This window comes from Ptychodera flava, chromosome 1, assembly GCF_041260155.1.
Source record: "Ptychodera flava strain L36383 chromosome 1, AS_Pfla_20210202, whole genome shotgun sequence".
NCBI lineage: Eukaryota > Metazoa > Hemichordata > Enteropneusta > Ptychoderidae > Ptychodera > Ptychodera flava.
In genome coordinates, this window is record NC_091928.1 from 39,665,118 (window position 1) to 39,689,130 (window position 24,013).

The window sequence follows — 24,013 nt, forward strand, 5'->3', positions numbered from 1 at the left end:
AGTTGTGTATAATACTGAGTGTTGCGTAATTGTCTTTCGCATTTGTGTATGTAATCTTTTGTGTTGACAGTGACGATGCCTCGACCCTTGTCGAGGATATTAAAATTTTCCTATTTTCTTTTTTGCAGAGAAAAAAAAATTACAAAAAAAATTCCTACCTACCTACCCTATTTCTGAAGAGCATGTTACAGGAAACACACAATTTTTTTTTTTTTTGGCCTAATGGAGAGAATGTTTCTTCAGTCTCACACAAAAATAAACCAGAAAACTAATAGATAAATTGTGGCATTTTAACTCAGCTGTTGATAAGATGTTGACCGTGTCTGTAATACATGTACTCTTTTAGATATCTATATATAGTTTAAACTTTGGTCAAATTATCGTTATTTGTTATCTTACCGGGGGAAATTGTGTAGACCGATAGACAGCAGGAGCAAAATTACTGGAAATCAAGTTATAGATACTTGTTCAGACTGATAAGATGTTGACTATCATTGTAATACTATTTAATCCTTTCAGGCCTGACTTTCTGGTAACTTACCAGAGCTAGCCCTATATATAGGGGTTTAGGCCTGAAAGGATTAAAATATTTATACAATTTAAAAATATTGTGAAATTATAATTATCGACATTTATTTTCTTACTGGGGAGATTGTGTAGACTGAGGGCAACAATTTTGGAGCATTGAGTTTTAAGAAAAATTGCCAAAGACATAGTTGTTTTTACAGTGCAGAAGAAAGTAGAAAAAAGATGTGACATAGATATCACAATTCGCAAAGTTATAGATATATTCTAATATAGATAGACAAGACATAAAAGTAGCCTGGCAGGATAGACAATTTAATTTTTTCTATACTGGCAAAATATTGTGCTAAAAACAGAGCACCAGTAATGAGCAAATTAAGCATTGTCACTTTTTTAACAATTTCCTGAAAACTTGAAGGTCACAGAAAAGATGCAAGTATTGAAAACATTACTGATGTATACTTTATAATTCAATTATAAAGTTACTTGATGTCTTAGAAATACAGGCCTGCTTGTTCAATAAACGAAAATACTTCACCAATGGTGTGATTTTTAGTTTTAGTGAGATGAATGAACTTATGTACTAGATTTAGTGTGATACTGTTGTTATTGCAAAGGATGGTACATGGCTTTTATGCTATACATCACATTAGAACCTGAATTAAATGCCTAGAGGAGCTAGGCTAATTTTGCTAATTTATCTCACTATGTGTATGTGGATCACAGTTTATTGTTCTATTCTAAACTGTGTGGTCACACGAACATCTTGACTAGGCAACTCTGAGGCTTATCTTATTGTAAATCGAGCTCACTGAGGGCTATGAACAATTCCTATTACTTACTTATTAGAGATATTACAAGTTTTGTCAGGGAAATTATTTAACAGTTACCTGTAGACTACTAGTACCATGAAAAGTGAAATTACACTTTTAGGTGAAAGTCCAAAATCATAATTGTTGCTAACATCAGAACTGTCAAATACCCTATTTGAATCTAGTACATTTGTATCAATTATCAAACACCTATGAAAGCACAAATTAATTTAGTCTGGCATTGTAAAAACTATGGGGGTTTCAATCGGGTTCAAACTCACAACTTACGTTACCTAGTCGCCTTGCGGAGTAGCCACAGACAAATCCACTCGGTCAAAAAAGAATTCATAGTTTTCTCATAGACTCCAATGTATAGTGAATCAACATTTTGGTGAAATTCCAAAATCAAATTTCTTGCACACATATAAACTTTAACCATCCTAGTCTAACTAAGTACTTTAAAATGAATTATCAAACTTCCATAAATACACATATTTAGATAGTTTTGAACTGGAAAAAAATATTCATAGTTTCCTCATAGACTCCTATGTATAGTGGAGGGACATTTTCAGTGAAATTCCAAAATCAGATTTCTTGTACACATAATATGCACTTTTAACCATCATATTCTAATCAAGTACAATTATTATAGTTATTCAACGTCTGTATATGCACAAGTATAGCAAGTTTTTCATTGGAAAAAAATATTCACAATTTTATCATAGACTCCCATGTATAGTGGATGAACTTTTTTGGTGAAATTCTAAAGTCAAATGTTTTGTCCACATACCAGTTGTAATAACCCTATTCCAATTAAGTATTTTATGTCAATTATCAAATATCTATAAATGCATATATAGTTTTGTATTGAAAAAGTATTACATAGTTTTCTCATTGACTACCATGTAAAGTGAATAAACATTATCAACAGCTGACTATCAATTAAATCCAAATATCAAACTTTTTTACACATACGCTTGCGGAAAAATACTGCGATCCACCCGTAAATTCTGTCCAATCCCTTTGAGAAGTAATTTCAAATTTCAAATTATTATTTAAACATTAACGCCTTGTGAGTTTGTAAGTATGGTCATTTGAATTTTTTTTTTATTCTATTGCCCCCCCCCCGCCCCCGAGGTGTATCTGTGTGCAATTTTACTCAAGCAATGTGGGGGGAGGTCATGAAATTTTTGTCATCTTAAAAGGGGGTTATCAATTTTTTGGTGCAATGGGTAAGGGGGTTCACTTATTTTGACTGATGCGCAGGAAGACTTTGCCGCCCCCACCCCCCACCCCACCCCGGCCATAATAACTGAACGCTCCCTAAGGGGCCAAGTTTTGAAGGTTTGTTCGCTGCTTGTTTGTTTTTTGTTACAACTAAATAGAATAATAACAGTATATCTAAAACATTTAAACATGAAGATGCGTGTTATTTCGTACAAAACAATAAATCAAACAGCAAGCACACACTATCAAAACTATCATTCTGCCGGAAAGATACATTCAAGTGGGGTAAACACACACAAGAATTTGGTTTATAAAATGCTTTATTAATAACGCAAGAAAGTGGCGTATTATAAGTAATAGAAATCAATTACAAGGTCATGGCTTTTTATACAAAGGCCTAGAGCTTTCCTTAGGGCTTTTATATAGAACTAGTTATGCAAATGAACTTGGATATTCAAAGTTGCGTAAAAACCATCAGCGTGCATACCATCTGGAATTCGACAATTGCGACGAATCCCGTGTCATTTTCGGCTATGAAATTCGCTAACGCTGGTTTTGTAGATGATTTTAAAAATTAAAAGTTTATGTACTGAAAATTAAACAAACAAAATAAGCTTGCAAACAATAGTGTATCGAAAGATAATCTGGATCAAACTTCATATTTCTCATTCCAGTAACAAAGTATCAAAATGTGGCTTCATCTACGAGGAGACCAGCTCCTTACCGGGCGGTGTTTGGGGCAGGAATCTCAATGTTCAACGCCAATGAACGATATGTATCGCTTTTGAAAAATACACATCAACGAAATCTCTGAATATTAATTCTGCTGAAAATATCGCCAATTCATGTTGTCGGCATCGCTTTCTAAACTCCCCTCGCATCATAAGGTCTCACAGTCAGTGCCTGATATGTTCCATATATACCAAAGTAGACGTAAGGTCTTTTTATGACATGCAATTTTCGTTAATCTTAACCAACCTAACAACCTTTACCATAATCGCACTTCACATTAGAACCATTATTGCATAAACTACTAAATCTGGCATAGTTTTTCGTTCTAACAACATTCAGAGTTGACGCTGTGGTCTGTAAAAAAACACAACATCTTCGATGCAACTGTCAACTGCTTAATATTCGTAATGTGCACAATATTACGAGAAAATAACATCCATAATTAACCTTTATTGTCCCTTTAACTCTCCATATGATAACAATAAGACGCTGTACTCAGTGTCCAATTTGCTAATTTCGTGACCTCTTCATGAACTTACAGTCTGAAGTTAAGCTTTCATCACAGCTACACACATGTTGCTACTAAACTTGCGTTTATAATAATGAATGAAATCACTCCTTTGTAACCTCCACAAATGTAATAATCTCCACAAATGTAATATCAACCACAATTGTAATAAAATCAACCACAAATGTAATAAAACAGTCAACCACTAATGTAATAACTCGCAACCACAAATGTAATAAACAAATTACCCATAAATGTAATAAAACACAACCATAAATGTAATAAACTTGAACTTGAATACTTTGTTTATCGATGCTCTAAGTAAATAATAGTCTTTCATAAGACTGGTGTAACGTTGTTGCATTCTTTCATTTTCCGCTACTTTCAGTATAATAGTATCGGTCTGTGAGGGTATGTGTGTGTATGTATGTATGTATGTATGTATGTATGTATGTATGTATGTATATATGTATGTATGTATGTATGTATGTTGTATGTGTGTAGCATGCATGCATGTATGTATGTATGTATGTATGTATGTATGTATGTATGTATGTATGTATGTATGTATGTATGTATGTATGTATGTATGTATGTATGTATGTATGTGTGTGTGTGTGTGCGTGCGTGTGCGTGCGTGCGTGCGTGCGCTGCGTGTGTGTCTGTACGTATACGTAAACAGACATATATATATATATATATATATATATATATATATATATATATATATATATATATATATATATATATATAATATATATATATATATATATATATATATATATATATATATATATATATATATATATATATATATATATATATATATTTATATATAATCCCATGGTATTTTTCTCTGTTTGACGTCATCGTATACGAGTGTTTTTCGCGGAGCCGTACAACTTCGAGCTGAAGGCGAAGTTGTGCGGCTCCGCGAAAAACACGAGTATACGATGACGTCAAACAGAGAAAAATTCCATGGGATTATATATTTATCACATGAACAGTCTTCTTATTTTTCTTTGATGTGGATGGACCAAAATTATTTTAACAAATTGCATGATTTTTATCGCGATTTTGTGTTTTATTTACGCGGATTACTTTCATTTAACGAGTAAAGCGGCCCGTCACCCAGGAGATGTGCAAATGTTTACAGGTATACTTTCATTCATAAATCCGATTAAGCTGAAATTTCGCTACAGCGAAAGGTATCTCCACCAATCAGACATCCGGATTCGGTCACGTGCGCGTGTCAATCATTGTCTGGCGCTGGAGCGATGCCAAGGCAAGTCTGCCATCATAGCTTTCACCGTACCGTGCTACCGACGGATAGCCATAGTATTTTGAGTTATTTAGAATATTTACAATTATATTTAAGAAGTTAATACAGTGACACTATCGAAACAGTAGTTATCATTCTTAGAGATGCTGTGGCTTTTAAAATATCATCAGTTTACGACCTTGGCGAGCCCAAAGATTCAGATCGATGACTGCAGAGTGTACGCTTGTTGTTGTGGGCATTGCCGTACGTCACCGGTCTCCGCCGCGCCGCCGGTGGCCATCTCAGTCGTCAATGTTTTCGTGTTAAGGACTTTGATGTTTGCTATGACACGTATCGCCCGTAGGTACATCTCAATTTTGTTACTTGATGGGAACTCTGTTCTGTTGTGAGTGTTGTCCGAGTCAACTTTCGAAATAAATCGGATTCTACAGCGCTGCACTGCAGAGTTAGGGCTACAGGTCGACAACTTTATATGTCTTCACTACAGCCTTCCGCTGCAGGTTTGATCTCGATCGAGAAACGACGGAATAAATTGAACAGCACGAAAACAATTTCCCAATTAACGAAAACCACACTTTTTTGAAATATTTCCACTTAAATAACTGGTTATAATATTCAGTTCTGCTGTACTTGATAATTTCACCATAAATTTCTGATTTGATCAAAAGTGGTTGAACTTTCTTGATAGTTTAAGATATTCTTATGGAAATAACTAAATTTAATATATAATATATCCTTTAATATGATTTTCCATGGAAATATGTGCAAATATGCAAGCAAAAGGCATTTCGTTATTTTTCAAGTCAAATTACACACCCACCCTTGCAAGAAATTTCCTGCAACTCTGAGCCATGTCCCTTGCAAGAAATTTCTTGCATGGATGGGTGTGTCAATTGCAAGAAATTTCTTGCATGGGTGGGTGTGTCCATTGCAAGAAATTTCTTGCATGGATGGGTGTGTCCCTTGCAAGAAATTTCTTGCATGGATGGGCGTGTCTATTGCAAGAAATTTCTTGCATGGATGGGTGTGTCTGTTGCAAGAAATTTCTTGCACGGGTGGGTGTGTCCTGTGCAAGACATTTCTTGCATGGATGGGTGTGTCCTTTGCAAGAAATTTCTTGCATGGATGGGTGTGTCCCTTGCAAGAAATTTCTTGCATGGGTGGGTGTGTCCCTTGCAAGAAATTTTTTGCATGGATAGGTGTGTCCTTTGCAAGAAATTTCTTGCATGGATGGGTGTGTCCCTAGCAAGAAATTTCTTGCATGGATGGGTGTATACCTTGTAAGAAATTTCTTGCATGGATGGGTGTGTCCCTTGCTAGAAATTTCTTGCATGGTTGGTTGTGTATGTTGCAAGAAATTTCTTGATTTGTATGAGAACAAACTTTGAATGACCACATAAAAGAAGAAGTCCCATATGTTTTAGTGGAAATTCCTGTAAATCTATTTCATAATTGCCATCGATGCTTTTTATGCAACAATTATAGGCTTTACAGTACAAAACCCATTAAGTGTAAGATAACACACAAAAATATTGGTTTAAAAACCATAAATGTCACATTGTGATTTTTTTCGTTGTGAATTTTTCTGTGATTGAGTACTGATATCAACATTTCTTTGAAATTTTTGAATTTTAATCTTAAACAAATTAGTGATCAGTTTTACATTTGTAATTTGGAAAAATGTTTACACCATTGATCAGTGTTGATTTTTTTCACCATACTTGAAAGTATGGGATTTCTTGCCAAATGCTTTAAAATTAATGTTTTCGTCATAAATATCAGCAATGGAATATGCAAAGGCAACTAAAGCAAAAATTACTTCTCCAAATCTGAACATCTTCATAATTTAACTGATATTTTTACTTTTTTAAAATGAAAATTCATGAAATTTCAGGTTTTCGGCTAAAGGGAAATCGTTTTCGTGCTGTTTCTGTGTGATGAAGGAAATTTATCGTTGTTCGTCGAATGACTTTATGCTTGTGCCTTCTATGTCGCTTCCCGAAGATTATACGGTACTCATTTATTAAGTTGAACTTTCGTTGAGGTGTATCTTTAGGGTTTATCGCCAACCGGGATCGCGACGTCGCTTGGCGATCGCCAGGTACGACGACGCGACGTCAACATTGAGCCTTACGACTGGAGCAGTGACGTTATCGTTACTGAACCAAATGATCGATGGTATCCTCATTCGATTCTTGGGAATAGCTAAAGCTTTAGCGACTTGGAATTTCGTTGGACATGCCTTCTATGTTTCCATATCTGGATTTATCGGGTCACCTTTTTGTCAAAATTCCATGAGCACGGGCGGGAGCACGGCATCGATCACGACAAATCGGTCTGTGTTGCGACGTGCATGTACGAACGGTACCATTGCAGGAAAAAAGTTCCGGTTGATGACGTACAACAGGGTAATATTGATTTCTTATCTGTGCTGGTGTACGTCACACAGGTGGAGATACGGGCCAGTTCATGTGATAAATATATATATATGTGTGTGTGTGTGTGTGTGTGTTTGTGTGTGTCTGTCTGTCTGTCTGTCTGTCCGTCCATCTGTCTAAACTATTTTACTGAATGTTTGAATATTAGAATTCATTTTGTTTCCTTGCCAGGTTTGCGTTTTACTTTTCTCGATTTTTGATTTATCTCTCCAATCTTCAACCTGGCTGGCTCAAATTCCAACGTAAAATTTTCCTTTTATATGCAGTTTTTTTCGCAATTGTGGGCTAGGTTTTCACAATAGAAGAGTAGGTAGTTTCTACATTATGAATATTTACTGGATTTACGCAAGGCGAGCAGAATATACATTTCAAATTCATTTCATTTATAATACTGAGGATACAGTATTATTGCGGTACATTAAAATTTGTTTCAGCTTTTACATCAGGCAATGGTATACTATACCTCAGACAGCTTTTATGATTTCCTCAGAATTTTACACCCATCTGATGACCTTGAAGGCACCACAGTAGACTTGTTGTTTTCATCATACCAAAGTCAGAAGTACAAAGTTCCATGAAATAATAGCGTACAAAGAACCTGCACATTTGTTTTTATTTCAATATTTATTTTATTTCGATTTAACAAATATTCACGCAAATGTTGGTGAATGATGCAATAACAAACCATTGACAATTTACATAATGTAGGCCTCAGGCCATCACTGAATCAAGGGACAAACATTTAACAACTAATGATAATTGATGTTACTAACACTTCTTGGAATTTAATCTCTGTCTTCAATGGATAAAGGGCTTTAACGATTTTCTTGCAGATAACAAGTATAGCCACCTTAAATCCTTTCATGTAGAAATGGCAAAGCTCGACAGAAGGAAAATCGTATCAAAATGACAAACATCCGACCGTAAAGAGAATACGAGAAAGCAATAAAAACACAAGCTAAATATTAAAACAGGCTGCACCAACGCTACTTAATAACATAGTATAAGCAATGTGTTGAAAATCAATGACGTTTTCAGGTATACATCTCGCCGCAACTTAAAACTTACGACGCCGTTTTTTTCTGCCAGAAAATATCAGATACATACATCCAAGATCCTAATCCGGTTGTTGTCAGTATAACCCAGGAATGAATCCACTTAGGATTGTCTATGATACGTTTCAGTTCAAGTATCAAACCACTGCCACAGCCACATTCATTGATAAGACTACGCACGCTATGCAAACCCAATGCTCCATAATAGCTGACTTGCGGCAACCTACAACTGTAACGCTTAATGATACTTGGATATAGTTTTGATAAACTACTAAAAGTAGTAACAACACATCGTAGACTTCCAGTCAAACTAAATTGAATGATGAGATCAAATACATCAAAGGGTAACATATCAAGATAATTATTAATTATTCTGTTTTCAAGTTGTCTATCAGGTGTCACAAGTGTTTTTGTAACTGGTTCGTAAACTTCGCAGCTTCCTCCATTCATGTTAGCATCTGATCTACTTGAAGATAATGATAATGGGGTTTCATCATGTTCATTTTCAGTTTGTCGGTCTTCAGAATCAGCAGCCGGCTCTGAATCAAGGGCATTTTCTAATATCGGTCCATTCTGTTCTAGAGTTACGTAATGCATACCCTCCGTTTCTGCGAAGTGTCCTATCGTAAACTCTGCAATTGGAAAGCCATCCACTGGTCTAATCACACTCCTTGCCTGGTATCCGAGGGACGATACAACATTGAACTGAACTTGATACAAATTTGCTGCTGCTTGTATTGTTAAGTGGTCGCCATATGTGGATTCTCTTTCCATGTCTTGGATGTAGTCTGCCCAGGGCATTCCAGCATACAGTTCTAGGGGATGACCATCAGGAGAGTTTGGATTGTGAATAAGAAATTGCACAATATCTCTACGCAGGGTACTTGCTGATCGCCAAATACCTACTGTCTTTAATAAATAGGCTATCGCTGAAAACTGACAATTGCCGTCACCTGGAGGATTATAACTGATACTGTAACCTTGATCAAGGAATGCCTCAGCGTGATCTTCATATCTCAATGGAAAATAGAAATTACGAGGAGGTACAGATTTGTTGGCTGCAGATTTCTTCCGTCTTGCTTCAATTTTTTTCCCACGTTCTAACGCGACTGTTAGACTTGTAATGTCGTCTACCATGACCCATCTCAGACAATGTTCTTTGGTTGATGGATGAACAAACTGTACCTTATACCTTGATAGCTTTAAATTTCTTTTCACTATCGCTCCCTCCACGACATAACGACGCTTCGGGGCCACACGACTCGTTCGACTAAAAGGTACTCTGAGGAATACCCTTTCGCCAACATGATATACAGACGGTGGATTATTTCCCATTTTCTTTTTTATGTATCTTTTTTCCCATACCTGGCTCGCCACCTTGGCTTTCTTTCTAATTCTTTGAACGCGTTTGGCATTACTTGTGTAGTCCTCTGCAGAGGGATGTAGGTCTGCTGCATTTCGATATTGTTCATTTACATGTCTTGCATTTTGACTGCTTGTTCTGCCAGAAACAGCACGTGATTCTCGACCATAAAACACCTCGAAAGGTGACTTGTTACCGAGAACTTCTTTCGGGTCTTCATTTAGCAGCTGTTGATATTTTTTGATGTTCTCAACCCAGTTTACCCCTATTTCTGCCATCTTTGCCAAATCATAACGAATTTTGTTTCTGAAAGAACGATGTGATCGTTCAACTTTTCCCTGTGACTGTGGATGGTACGGTGAGCTATTTATTATCTTGATGTTCATTGATTTGCAAAGTCTACGTACATACTTCTTGAATTCACCGCCATTATCCGATTGTAGAACACGTGGTGGACCTACGTCAGCGTATAAATTAGCAAGCTCCTGTGCAACCTCGTTACTTGACTTACTCGTCAAAGGCAGTAGCCAAACAAACCTACTGAATACATCTTGAACACTCAAAACATATTTGTATGTTTTTCCATTCCACAATACATTGTCCATATTAACAAGGTCGACTTGGTGGCGGACCTGCAAAAAAAATGAATACTTTCACTCAATTTAGGGCCATTTAATAAAGAAGTGACATATTTTGAATAGGAACACAGATACTAAGGCCACATATATGGAACCAATAAGTACTAGTATGCTAATCGGGACTTCTGTCCTACTCAAGCCAAGCCGGGCGCTAGTATTCATATTCATTTGCATTAATACACATATCATGGCCCATGGCTTCTTTTCACATGACTGCACAATTTTATATATATTATATATATATATATATATATATATATATATATATATATATATATATATATATATATATATATATATATATATATATATATATATACATACATACCATACATACCATACATACATACATACATATATATATATATATATATATATATATATATATATATATATATATATGTACGTACGTACATACATACATACATACATACATACATACATACATACATACATACATACATACATACATACATACATACACACACACATACATACATACATACATACACACACACACACACACACACATACATACATACATACATACATACATACATACATACATACATACATACATACATACACAGTAGCGACACCGGGCACACAGAGCCAAAATCATTACCATGATAGTACTGAACTTACTTGGACTGCACGTGCTCTGATTGGTCGCAACACTCCTCTGTTTGTAAATCTTGCACTGTGCATCTGCTTGACAACGCTTTCAGACAAGATCTTCAGAATCCGAGGCTCACTTATTCCTGCATACTTCTTGGCCAACATGATCTTCAATTTCCGACTTCCTGCTTCTTTGCAGTGATCATACTGATGTTCGACGATCCTCTGCAGATCACACTTTCTAAGGGGAGAACCATTTGATTTTTGGGGGGGGGTATGGAGGAAATGGGTATGGGAGCAATTTTTTTTTTCCTGTCACAGTGACAGCAATTTTTTTTTCTACTGTCAGAGCTGCATCATTTTTTTTTTCAAATGGAGTAGCAATGCAATTTTTTTTTCTTTGTCATCAAGTTTGTGATGTGTTGTATATAAGGGAGCCGTCATTATTTACGGCCTGAAAGTTTCAGTGAAACTCAGAAATTTCAAGTGACACCCCCCCCTGTCAACCATGATGAATTTGAGTAACTCCCCTCTCTAACTCTGAAATTTTGACTGATCCCCCCCCCACTTAGAAAAGTTAAATACAAATACATGTATTTGTAAAATTTACAAAATACAGCAATTTAACAGTAAAGACCTTTGAAATCCTGATGTACTCTGCTAGACTATCATCAGTTATCTCATGATGGTTCAAAAAAGGTGAACCCATCAAAATGAAATTGCAAGTCACAATAAAATAAAGATATAAAAGCTCACACAGTATCTAACCATATAGTATATTGTTTATTTGGATGGGTATTATGACAAGGTTTTCACTAGGATATCTGACCGGGCAGAATTTTAAAGTACAGGGGGAGAACACGTGAGAGACTTAGGGGGAAAGTGTCACAGGGGCTTTCCCGTATCTTGCATGGAAAGTTTAAGATATTGATGTGTGCAATGGTGCAGTCTGGTGCGATCTGAGAGGTGTTTTTTAATTTTTTTTACTAAGTGAAACTTTAGAACACCTCAAGGGGAGAGCACACGAGAGGGGGTTTCCCCCTCTGGTATTGGAAATTTTGGGAAATTGATGTGTTTAATGGTGCAATCTGAGAGGAGTTTCAGGTTATTTTGCATTTGGTAAAACTGTTTGAAATGACATTGAACACTGCAATATTTTTACATTTTATGCATGATCAGTGTTTGTGTCACAATATTCAACAACCAAACGATGACAATACAATTTGTGAAAAACAGTTCTGTTTGCCAGAGACTGAAGATAAATAAATATACAGGAACGGAAAATTTGTGACCTTCTTGTGTCATTTCTCCAGCTGCCAGCTTCTAATGAAAAGCATGAATATGGTATGTTTAACTGTCAAAATTGAAGTGAGGTAAATGAAAACATGTCTCTGTGATAATAAAGGATGAATTCACAACAGTTCAGTTTTGTCCTAGATCCTGGGAAAATTTTGAGAAATTGATGTGCACCACGGTGCAGTGTAGTGCAATCCGATAGGTATTTTAAATTTGTCTTTTACCAGTAACACTGTCAGAAGAGCCAAGGGGGGAGAGCACGAGAAGGGGTGCCCCCTCTCGCATTGAAAATTTTGAGAAATGGATGTGTGCAATGGTGCAATCTGAGATGTGTTTCAATTTATTTCGCCAAAATAAATTGAGTAACCCGTCCCCCTTCTTCCTCTCCACATTTTGAGTAACGCCCCCTGAAGTTTTCAATTTTTTTAGTGACCCTCTCCCTTGTATTTCATTACATTTGTTGTTCCTCAATTTTTCATTGTCAACTTGTACATCTTCCTAATATATTTATATTGAGAGAATACTATATTGATTTTAACACTAGTTTATTGACTCCTGTCTTGTGTTTTAAAATTTTCACAATTTACAGAAGTCAAAAAAATCCCCTTTAGATAGTGCCTATGCCATTGAGATATTGCAACAGAAATCCTGAAATATGATTTCTTGGGTCAGGAAAGGGAAGGAAAACATTGAGTGCACTGAGGTGTAAGTAGACCTATGTAGTGCATGCTTATATCATAAGTGCTGGGAAAAAAACATAAGAATTGCTTGTGGTAAAAACATTTGCGCCGCCTATGGCGGCGCGCCGGCAAAGAATACATGAGAATAGGGTTTCCAAATTTTGCTAATTTCTGGTGCATTGTGACAATTTTTTTTTTCACTTCTGTCTGTTATGACAATTTTTTTTTTCTCAGGCCATGGCAGGATCAATTTTTTTTTCTTCTATCTCACCTGGCGACAAATTTTTTTTTCTCAAAATCCTCCATACCCCCCCCCAGAAATCAAATGGTTCTCCCCTAAGAACTGCTTTCGATCCAAAGAAAAGCTTTTCCTCCCTATTCACATTTCTTAAACGGAATTTGGACCTGTTACGCCAAAATCGAACGTATGCTGTTTTCTGAACTGTTGATCGCTGATTGACAGGGACGTTAAATTCACCCTTGGTCAACTTCAACAGTGTTTCATATGTTATTTCATCTACAGCGGACATCTGCCTCTTAAAGGCGGCACTGACTGCTGGTATAGCAGCGGAAAAAACGATCACAGCCGCAAACTTCATGGTTTCAGCCCATGACAAAAAGTTTAGATTTGTGCGATTGACGACCACTGAGATGTCACATGACCAGTCAGGTGACAGGAAAGCGAAGAACAAAAAGTGGATCATCTGTAGTACCTTGTTCATCTGTATCTACAAATTCTTTTAATGCAACATGGTACCATTGCATGCTTCATTTCTGACCAGTATTCGGCGATGTCTTGCTCGATGGATGACGATCGAAACTATGTTTCTGCTTTTTTGTTTGATCGTCAATGTGCAAGAGATAGATTCCTCATACCTGTTGAGGGCACTGTTTTACTATAGTTTCTGATCACATGTCAAACGCCGATTGATGCAGATAGGAACATTACAAACTAAATTTCCCTACGTTCTTCGTCCACACAAAAAAAAAACTGTTAACGGCCAGAAAAATTGAAAATAAAGCTATGGCGAATATGCCTCCAGTATGACATTCTGTTTGCCATTCAATGCCATGGAGTGTATTTGTTTATTGTCAAAGGTATGCAAAGTGTTTGTTTAAAACTCAACAATAAAAACAAGAACTACCTCCATAATTATAACTTAACAGATATATCACAGTTCCAGTGGATAGAGGGACTGTGGATATATAAATAAGGGCCAATTCTTAAATTGCGATGACAATATAGATTTATTACATTTATGGTTGACAAGTATTACATTTATGGGTGTTTTTGTTATTACATTTATGGTTACCATTTATTACATTTGTGGTTGGTGTTTTTTATTACATTTATGGTTGATTTTTATTACATTTATGGGCGATATTACATTTATGGGTGCATTTTATTACAATTGTGGTTGATATTACATTTGTGGAGATTATTACATTTGTGGAGGTTACAACTCCTTTGTTCCGATAATACAAATTCAATACCGTAAGTTGACGATTAAGTGCTAAGAAAATACACTGTAAACTAAGGGTGTCATAATGGTTGCAGATAATGTAAACACGCTCAACAATAGAATACAATTACAATGCTTTGAAGCTAGATCACAATGTCTTAAAATCTGTTCTGAATATGTTGAAATAGGGCCACTCTTTTACTATAATGAAATATATGGGACTATTAACATTTCAAAGGTTGTCATTTGAATTATAGCAGGCAAAAGTACGATGCAGAAAATGCAATCAATAGAAGGAAAGGCCTATATCTTTAATATTTTGTTTTAGAAGTGTCAAAATAAAGACATTTTAATTTATTCTACGCGATGGTAATGGGCTAATTCAATTATTGTAACTATACTGTAAAGAAACACATATCCTTTTCCTGATCGGGTGATCCGAAGCAAATCTGCTGAACTGTCACAGTACTAATTTCGTTTTAATGTATCGAAAACTGACAAGAACAACAGTAAAAGTAATGTGATGAATGATTTTTAACCATATTTTATGAGGAAAGACTACATTATATTACACTGTCAGGTGCTATCATCAGCTTGGAGGTAAAATAGAGGAATCTACTCCGTCTGCAAAAATTGAAACATTGCTGAGCAGGATGTCAGAAGTGAAAACACCACCACCCGATCCACAAACACCGGCACCTCCGTCTGACCTCCTGCTAGACAATGTTTCAACTTTTGCAGGCGGAGTTGATAAAAAATGTAATTTAAAATTCACTTACCACATCAATTTTACTGTTGTTCTCATCAGTTTTTCGATACACTAAAATAAAAATGGTTTGTTTTGTTGAACCGCCCTTGAATCAGCAGGGATTTAAACAGTTTTGTGAGTTAAACGTGAACTCATTCCGCCAATTGGTTGTCCAAAGTGCTTGACTGATTCAAAGTAATAATTAAACACTCGTGTAGTGCGGAACTATTTGTAGCGTTGATTGGCTTGAATTATCGCATATTTGTAGGTTAAAACAATACAATAAGAGTGTCGTCAATACAATATCGAGATTATGTACTGGAAATATCAAAGATAACAGGGGAGATGGAATCAGTAATGGATACTAGAATGTGCGTATTAAAAATTACGGGAAAACAACCAACACTTTGTAAACCTAACAACCGAACGTTATCCTGTCATGTGACCTATTTATTGATACTGTTTACACTTTTATTGTAGGTCGATGCATGGTTTTCTTGTCGTAACACCTTCAAACAAGCCATTTTCGTTTGGTTTCCATAGTACTGACCTTTGTGTTGAGTCTCGGCATTGTTGACCATAAATCGAGGTGAGTTAAAGTTTTTAAGTGGTGCAATAAAATTCGTCAGAAGTGGCCATGGTATGCTGACCAACCCTCTCTTCGTGGTATTCATCGATTTTAATGGTTTCTTCCCTGTTGCTGTGTTCGTAAAGTCCTCTAGATTTCCCATTTTTAGACAGTTCGACATTAGCATTCATGTCACTGATGTCTGTGTCTTTTGGGTCGGACTGCTCGTCAGACAACTGGTCATTTTTCCAGGTAGTTGCTATTTCCTCAGTTAATACCACCTTGTCGTAACGTAATTCGTTTGTTTGACACGGCGACGACCTTTTAACCGACTGAATGTGTTGTTTTGGTTTGGGTCGTTGTGTTGAAGTCTTGGTTGTCTTTCGTCATTTATAGTCGGGAAGTCATTCCCAGTTTCATTATTCTTTTCACGGCTATTTTTATCCGTTGGTGTTTTCGAAAGGGACTTTACTATTTTCCAACTCTTAACAGATCAGATTCAATTACTGATTGCCCCGTGTCTTCTTTATTTTTGTCGGTGTCCTCCCTGCCTTGCAATGAAATTTTGACAGATGTTGATTCCGCGTTGGTTGTGCCTCAACCATTATTTTCTGTATCATAGAATTTGGCTTGATTAAAGTTTGCAATGTCCTTCCTTTGCGATTTCTTGCGCGACTTGAAGACACACACTATCATAAAGATTACGCCAATCACTGTAAAAATAAAAAACCGCAACCACCGACAGTATCACCTGACTAGTCTTAGCTGTATTGCGTGCAGTTTTGCCGATAGCATCTACGGTGGAAGTAGCAGTACTAATCACTAAGGTCATATCATCTTGCCCATTTTATTTATTTATTTATTTATTTATTTATTTATTTATTTATTTATTTATTTATTGCAAACTTTTTAGAGCAGGGGCTCACTAAAAAAAACAGGAGCAGCAAATTACACTGAGCACGAGCTAGCTGAAAAATTCTAACCAAGAAAACAAGCCATTATCAAAAAAACCATAATGTTACTGTTAGTGACTAAAGCTGAGAAGGAAATGTTAGTTATCCCACTACTTGCTATGTTCTCATACTCTTTGCTCACAGTGGTTGTATTTGGTGGTATGCTTGAATGTTCAGTCATAGTTGTTCCATTTTCGCTTGGCAAGGTCTCTTGTCCGGGCAGCTGGGTGCTCCCCGAAATCGGATAGTCGGTAGGAAGTAAAGGACCCGTGCGAGTAGACGATGCAGTTGTTGTTGTGGCGGTTGGTTCATCCTTTACGTTGAATGGACCTAACCGACATGCAGTGTTTCTAGTGTTGGCAGGATGAAATCCGGTACAAATAAATGTGGCACGGTTTTGCGCCTTTGTTGGCGTCCAGTGCAATGAGCGGATACGCCAACCGTCCATGGGATCAGTAGACGTGACAGTTTCAAGCGTGTCGCCTTCAAATCCTACTCTTTTCCAATCTGTAGTCATCTCAGGAACGCCTGTAGGATCTGAACGGCAGACCAATGTAATCGGATTTCCGCTTACTACATCGAAAACGTCATCCTGGGAATCATCACCGATTGAACATAGTACAGAACCTGACTGTGGCGTTACAAAGACATCTAGGCGAGCTGTACGTGATTCCAGGGTAGGTATGAACACCCGACACTGGTAGTTACCAGAGTCATATTCAGCATTGGCCGCAGATGTCTCAATCTGCAGATTGGTTTTTTGATACCCTCCACCATAGGCAAAGTCTATTGTATACCGACCGTAGGTGGACCGGTCGAAGAAAACGTGCTGATTTGTGCTGATTTGTACACCGTTCTTGTACCATTGAATTGTCCACGGCCCCTCCACATTTGGGTCTGTAGAATGAACCTCACAAGACAAAGTGACGCGCTTAGAGACACTGCTTCCATAACTGAATGTTTCTGATTGATCAATTGGCTGCCTTATCATGGAAGGCACAGCTACGGCGCCGAAATTCAGAATGCCCAAAACTAGGAGCTGAAGAGTTCGAGGTAAACTTCGGTGTGTTGCCATACTGTCAACTTGAACGCAGCAAAATCCTCACCGCGCAACATAAATGAGTTAATGGCAATACAGAAGCCTTACGCTATTTCCTTGTTCCGGGTTATTTTGGACGCTTGCTCATTTTTCAGTTATTTAAAGTGCGAAGCTATATAAGTTACGACCCCCAATTAGAGAAGGGTCATGCAGCATGCCTCGAACTCGGCTCTCGTCAGCGAACGGTTTCAGTAAACGACAATATAATAATTAAATATCGTAACATAACTAAGTCAAGTCAAGAAAATATCTTCAACCCTCCGTTCCCTTTTTCGGCGAAGTTCAATCAAGCATTTCACGGCCAGTCTACCTTCTAGCCCTAGCCCTGCGTACGATGCTGTGTGTTCCGCTACAGCTAATCGCCCGCTGTGGTGAGCGGGCGATAACATGTGAAATGTCATTTTAAGACTTACACTCCGCTTCAGTGGAAGTATATTTGGGTAAATCAAACAATCTCTCTTTCAACTGATAGGAAGCTAGCTAAATTCAATTTCAACGTTGTTCACAATATTCTTCCACTTGGTTTGAAGCTTTTCAATTGGAAAATCAGCGATTCTCTCTGTAAGGCTGAGACGATGAGCATTTTTTCTGAATTGTCAAAGAATTGGAAATCTCTGGGAACGTCTTTCCATTTTATTTGGTAAGAAAATCTTTGGTTGCAATTGCCTCGGATTGTAACCTTTCTTTTTTAACTCTGTTTTGAAGTGTAATTAGTAGATAAAAAATGTGATTATATATGGAAAAAATAAACGAAATTGCTAGAATAATGAACATATCACCTATTTTATGACAATATTTTGTACCCGTTAACCTTAACCATGAGCTGATAATTTACATTTAAATATTTAACATATTTTTTATTAATTCAAATTTTGTTCGGAGAGTATTTCCAAGTTCCCCATAATAAAGTATGCCATCATTCACACGATTGTCCCTTCGGGTTACGTGTTCATAAGAACTTTTGGCAAACCTCAAAATATCTAAGTTATTTTTTTATTTATTTAAAAAATGTGTCGTTATTTAGTGCATTACTGATGACTGATAGCCATACTCCAGGACGGGCTTTAATCGATACCCAACCGATATTTCTGTCATTGAACTCATTTGATGACACCCGTCCCTAAACACTGCACCGTTGCATCGCACCATGATCTGTTACAAAGCATCCATCCCTTTTTGTGTTGCAGAACAGCTAATACTGTAAATTCATATTCATGGTTTCCACATGTCTGAAATTCACCGAAAGTGCCACAAAATGACACCATTTCAATAGCCAAATTTTCAAGTTTCTACAACGGGTGGCCGCGGCCGGCGTGACCACCCTCCTCATGACCACAAGCTAGCCTTTTCTCAGTGTCGCGGAAAAGTTGATTTTGAAATTTCTTATTCTGGTTTGAGCTTATTGCTGTTTCACTGTGCCGTAAAATTTTAATCTTTAGATAAAATAAAATCTCAACTTTGTCAATACAGAGAATTTTGTGACGTTATTCCCCAGATAATTACTGATAAAATATCCACATTTCTTGTATTGTGGCCTCAGATGTTTTCTAAATTCCCTGGCAATGCCAAAACTATTAACCGAAAATAGTGTACCCCCTCCAGAACCATAATGGACTCAAGTAAACTTTTCACTCCATAGTGTACTCGGCTTCGTATCGTACATTATTTTGTACAAAGTTTTCTTTCGTCCATTATGGTCCGGGATGGGGGAAAGCCATTTTCCCGTTAATATTGAATTATTAATACTTCTTAGAAAATAATAATTATCACTTTTATAATATGTTTTGGCATTAAAATCAAGACGGGAGGTTTATGAATTTAGAGGAAGGTCACAATTTCGTATGCAAGTTTGGAGGAGAGTCACCATTTTCAAGGCAACCAGTTAATATTTCAATCGCACCACCCTGCTTCTGTTAATTCTGTCCTTACCCTATGTTACCAATCAAGCATACCCGTGAAGCCATCTTTACATGACAAACATGTCTCTATAAGAATATTCGAAATAATTCTAGCTGTACAATATTTAGTTGGGAGTTTTTATATGTTGATTATCATGACAAATCTCTAAGATTTTTCGAAAATATCCTTCATTAATCCGATCTATAAATTATTAAATTCGATGATTTGAAATATTACTATTTTAGTGGTCGAGTCATATTGCAGTTTGCCACGGTCTAGAGAACGTTTTGATAATAGGCAGCCACGAACACAGTCCGGTCTTCAAGCATGCACACCGTAATCTTTTGCAAGGAAACTAGCGACAAATTGCCAAACGAGTTGCCTCGTGTAACTGTTCCAGTCGCGTCGCTTGACGCGTTGCCTGTCGTGTTGCTCGTCGCGTTGCTCAACGACAATTTTGAGAAATTGATGTGTGAAATGTGCAATCTGAGAGGTGTTTCAATTCATTTTGCACAAAAAATTGAGTAAGGCCCCCCTTCTTTCTTTCCACATTTCAAGCAACACTCCTTCTAGCTTTCAATTTTTTGAGTGACACCCATCTGATTCCTCCGACCCCCGGTCGTAAATAATGACGGCTCCCTAATGGGTTTTACATTTCTTTTACTATCCTTTTTTTTAGATACAAACTTGTTACAAACCATAATAGATGGATTGCCCGATGGGCCAGTAACAGAGCCAATCTATCTGCATGTAGAGAGTGTACCAGAGGCTGAGAAGTCACAGCAGTCTGCATCAGGAACCTCACCATCACCTCAGCAGCCATCACATCAGCACAGTACAACACAACAGCAGCAACAAAGTACAGCCCAGCAAAACACTGAATTGGAGAAGAGTGTCGATGTCAGGAGTGTAGAACATGAGCAGCAAACAGCACAACATAGTAAAGATCAACAGCAACAAAAATATAGTGGTACGCCAAGCAAGCCTCAGCCAAGTACAGCAGAAAACAATGTAATGTAATTTAATGAGTCCTCTGAGGAAAGACTTGATTGGTCAGAAGACCAAATACGTTGTCTCATTGATCTTGTAAAGAAAAATAGTGCAGATCTTGATTGTGCAAAATAAACAAACAAACCAGTATGGGTAAAAATATCAAATGAAATTTATCACAAATTTTCCATAAATATAACTCATAAGAAATGCGTGGATAAATGGAAATCGCTGAAAAAAAGTACAGAGATCATATCCAGTATTCAAATAAAACAGGTACAGGTAAACATAAATTCGTATATGAAGTTGCAATGTTTGGCGTCATTGGCGGTAACCCTTCTGTCAGACCTTTATTCACTGCTGGCAGTAAAAATCCCGTTTCTGTTCGTACACATACTGACAGTGAAAATGTAACAGTGACAGAAATTGATGATGATGGGATGATAATGGAGAGAATGTTTCTGCTGTCTCACACAAAAATAAACCAGACATACAACCCCCAACAAAGAAACGGGGAAAACGAATGGTTGATGAAATGAAAGAATTGATAAAGGAGAGTAATGCAGAAGTCGGCGGGGTGCTCAGACAGATACACAATGATAAAAAAGAGCTGCTGTCAAAACTAATAAAAAAATGTGACTTTTTAACTTTTTAGCTCAGCTGTTGATAAGATGTTGACTGTGTTTGTAATACATGCATTTTTTAAATATAAACACGATTGGAACTAATTTGGGATAATTGGATATTCGTGTATTTCAAATTTCTCAAAAGTGTTAGGTGCCCTATAGCTGAATGTTGCAATATTACAAATTACTCGTAAAAACAAGTGTGTAACTTAAAAAGAAAAGCTAATGAGATTACATTTGCAGATTAAATCGGCATTACTTAACCTTCCAATTATCCCAATTAGTTTTAAATCGTGTTTATATATATATATATATATATATATATATATATATATATATATATATATATATATATATATATATTTTAAACTTTGGTCAGATTATAGTTATTTGTTATTTTACCAGAGGGATATTGTGTAGTTGAATAGACAGCAGGAGCAAAATTACTGGAAATCAAGTTATAGATACTTGTTCAGACTGATAAGATGTTGACTATTATTGTAATACTATTTAAAATATTCATACAGTTTAAAACTTTTTTGAAATTATAATTATAGATCTTCATTATCTTACTGGATGGAGATTGTGTAGACAGAGGAGCAAAAATTTTGGAGCCTTGAGTGTTAAGAAAAATTGCCAAAGACACATGTTTGTTTGAAAGTACTTTTATTACAGTGCAAAAGAAAGTAGAAAAAGATGTAACATACATATCACAATTCCCAAAGTTATAGATATGTTCTAATATAGATAGACAAGACATGAAAGTAACCTGGCAGGGTAGACAATTTAATTTTTCTATACTGGCAAAGTATTGTGCTGAAAACAAAGTACCAGTAATGAGCAAATGAAGCATAGTCACTTTTCAAAACTTTTTTTCCTGAAAACTTGAAGGTGTCTGAAAAGATGAAAGTATTGAAAACATTACTGTTACATATTTTATAATTCAATTTTAAAGTTACAGGATATCTTAGAAATACAGGCCTGTTTGTTCAATAAAACAAAAATACTTCACCAAATACAATTTTGTGATTTTTAGTTTTAGTGAGATGAAGGAACATATCTAATAGATTTATTGTGATACTGTTGTTATTGCCAAGGATGGTACATGGCTTGTATGCTATGTATTATATCAGGACCTGAATTAAATGGCCAGTGGCAGTTGCCTTCGAAAAGGTTTTCAAGCCACGTAATGACCTTTCTGTTGTTCGTTGGTATGCTTCAAAAACCTGAGATCATACGATAGAGCGAAGCAAATTTGTAGATGAAACCTTTGAAATAATACAAAATAATTATATTCTTTCACACTGACCACCTCCCTTGCCAAAAATCTAATGTTGTGTTTCTAAGTGGACGTACTTTACATTTGCCTTCACCTTTTTTTCATCAATTCATTGAAGCGAAGCTTGGTTTAAGACTTTCAATTTGACCCACAATACCATATCTTGTGACTAAAAGATGAAGTCTTTTGTCCCGAATCAATGTTGCATACAATTACTGCTAAAATGCAGATGGAATAAATATATATAAATTTATAGGTTCCATTTAGATGTATTGTATCTTCTTTATCCATTTGCGGCGCATGGCCACTTACATTAATGACCTATTTCCGGAAGATGAATTTTCAATTTAGAAATGTATTTTTGATGCTGCATATTTTCTCAAAAATTGTAATCTCAAGAAGATAGTACCGGGTATAAACATTTTCACTTTTATTGAGCCGATAATTTTCTTCCAGGAGTTTAGAGTTGAATTTAGAAAGCTTTCACGTTTGTTTCTGCCACCTTCAAAGTTTGATAGGGGTGTTTGAACAGCGCCCTCAACGCCATAAATTTTCTAGTACATGTACTTGTTTTTATGCATCCTGTTTTGTTTCCTTGTGTTTGTCGGCCATGTTACTGTTAGTTTTGGCACTTTAATAAAATAATTGAGGTGTACAAGAAAGTATGAGCCTTCATGAGATTTTGTTGGATAATATCTTTCTGTTGATTTGGGGCTTTATTCCATTCACTTTTCCAGGAATGTCTATAGTCCGCACACTCCCATACAGAGAGACAGAGGGGCCAAAGTACCAAAGTAAATTTGATGATCATGCAGATCATAAATTGGTTATATACTTTCCAGGTAATGCATGTATCTTGGCCATATTAGTAATCTAATCGGTAGTTTTTGTGTTGCTCATACCATTCAGTATCAATTATCAAACTCTCGAGGTGGCTAGCAAAAAAGTTTGGCCGGGGTATTGGTAAAGCATGGGTGTGTGTCTTTGACCCATGTCTTCAGTCTGAGTAAACAAAAACATCGCTCCATGTGGAGGGACCATGCCAAAACCCAGTATTCTACCTGAATAACAAAGTAACTGTAGGCTAACAGCCATGAAAATTTTACTAAGTTGTGTGGAGCATGTTCATGGTACTTATCTATGGGAGTTTTATAAGCCTTGTCAATGGCAAAGTCATGGCAGTGTTGAAGGCATTTTCCTTTGTGACTTGAGAT

The 24,013-nt window shown here is 36.4% G+C and overlaps 2 protein-coding genes across 2 annotated transcripts in view; one reads left to right on the forward strand and one right to left on the reverse strand.

Moving 5' to 3' along the window:
• Positions 1 to 18,039, reverse strand: part of LOC139137018 (nectin-3-like) — a 69,866-nt gene extending 51,827 nt beyond the window's left edge. Inside the window, exon 1 of the mRNA XM_070704939.1 lies at positions 17,960 to 18,039. Within this exon, the coding sequence (XP_070561040.1) occupies positions 17,960 to 17,981 (22 nt within the window). The 5' untranslated portion in view covers positions 17,982 to 18,039. The remainder of the gene's footprint in view (positions 1 to 17,959) is intronic.
• Positions 1 to 24,013, forward strand: part of LOC139137307 (uncharacterized) — a 622,870-nt gene that overhangs the window by 139,646 nt on the left and 459,211 nt on the right. The window lies entirely within an intron of this gene.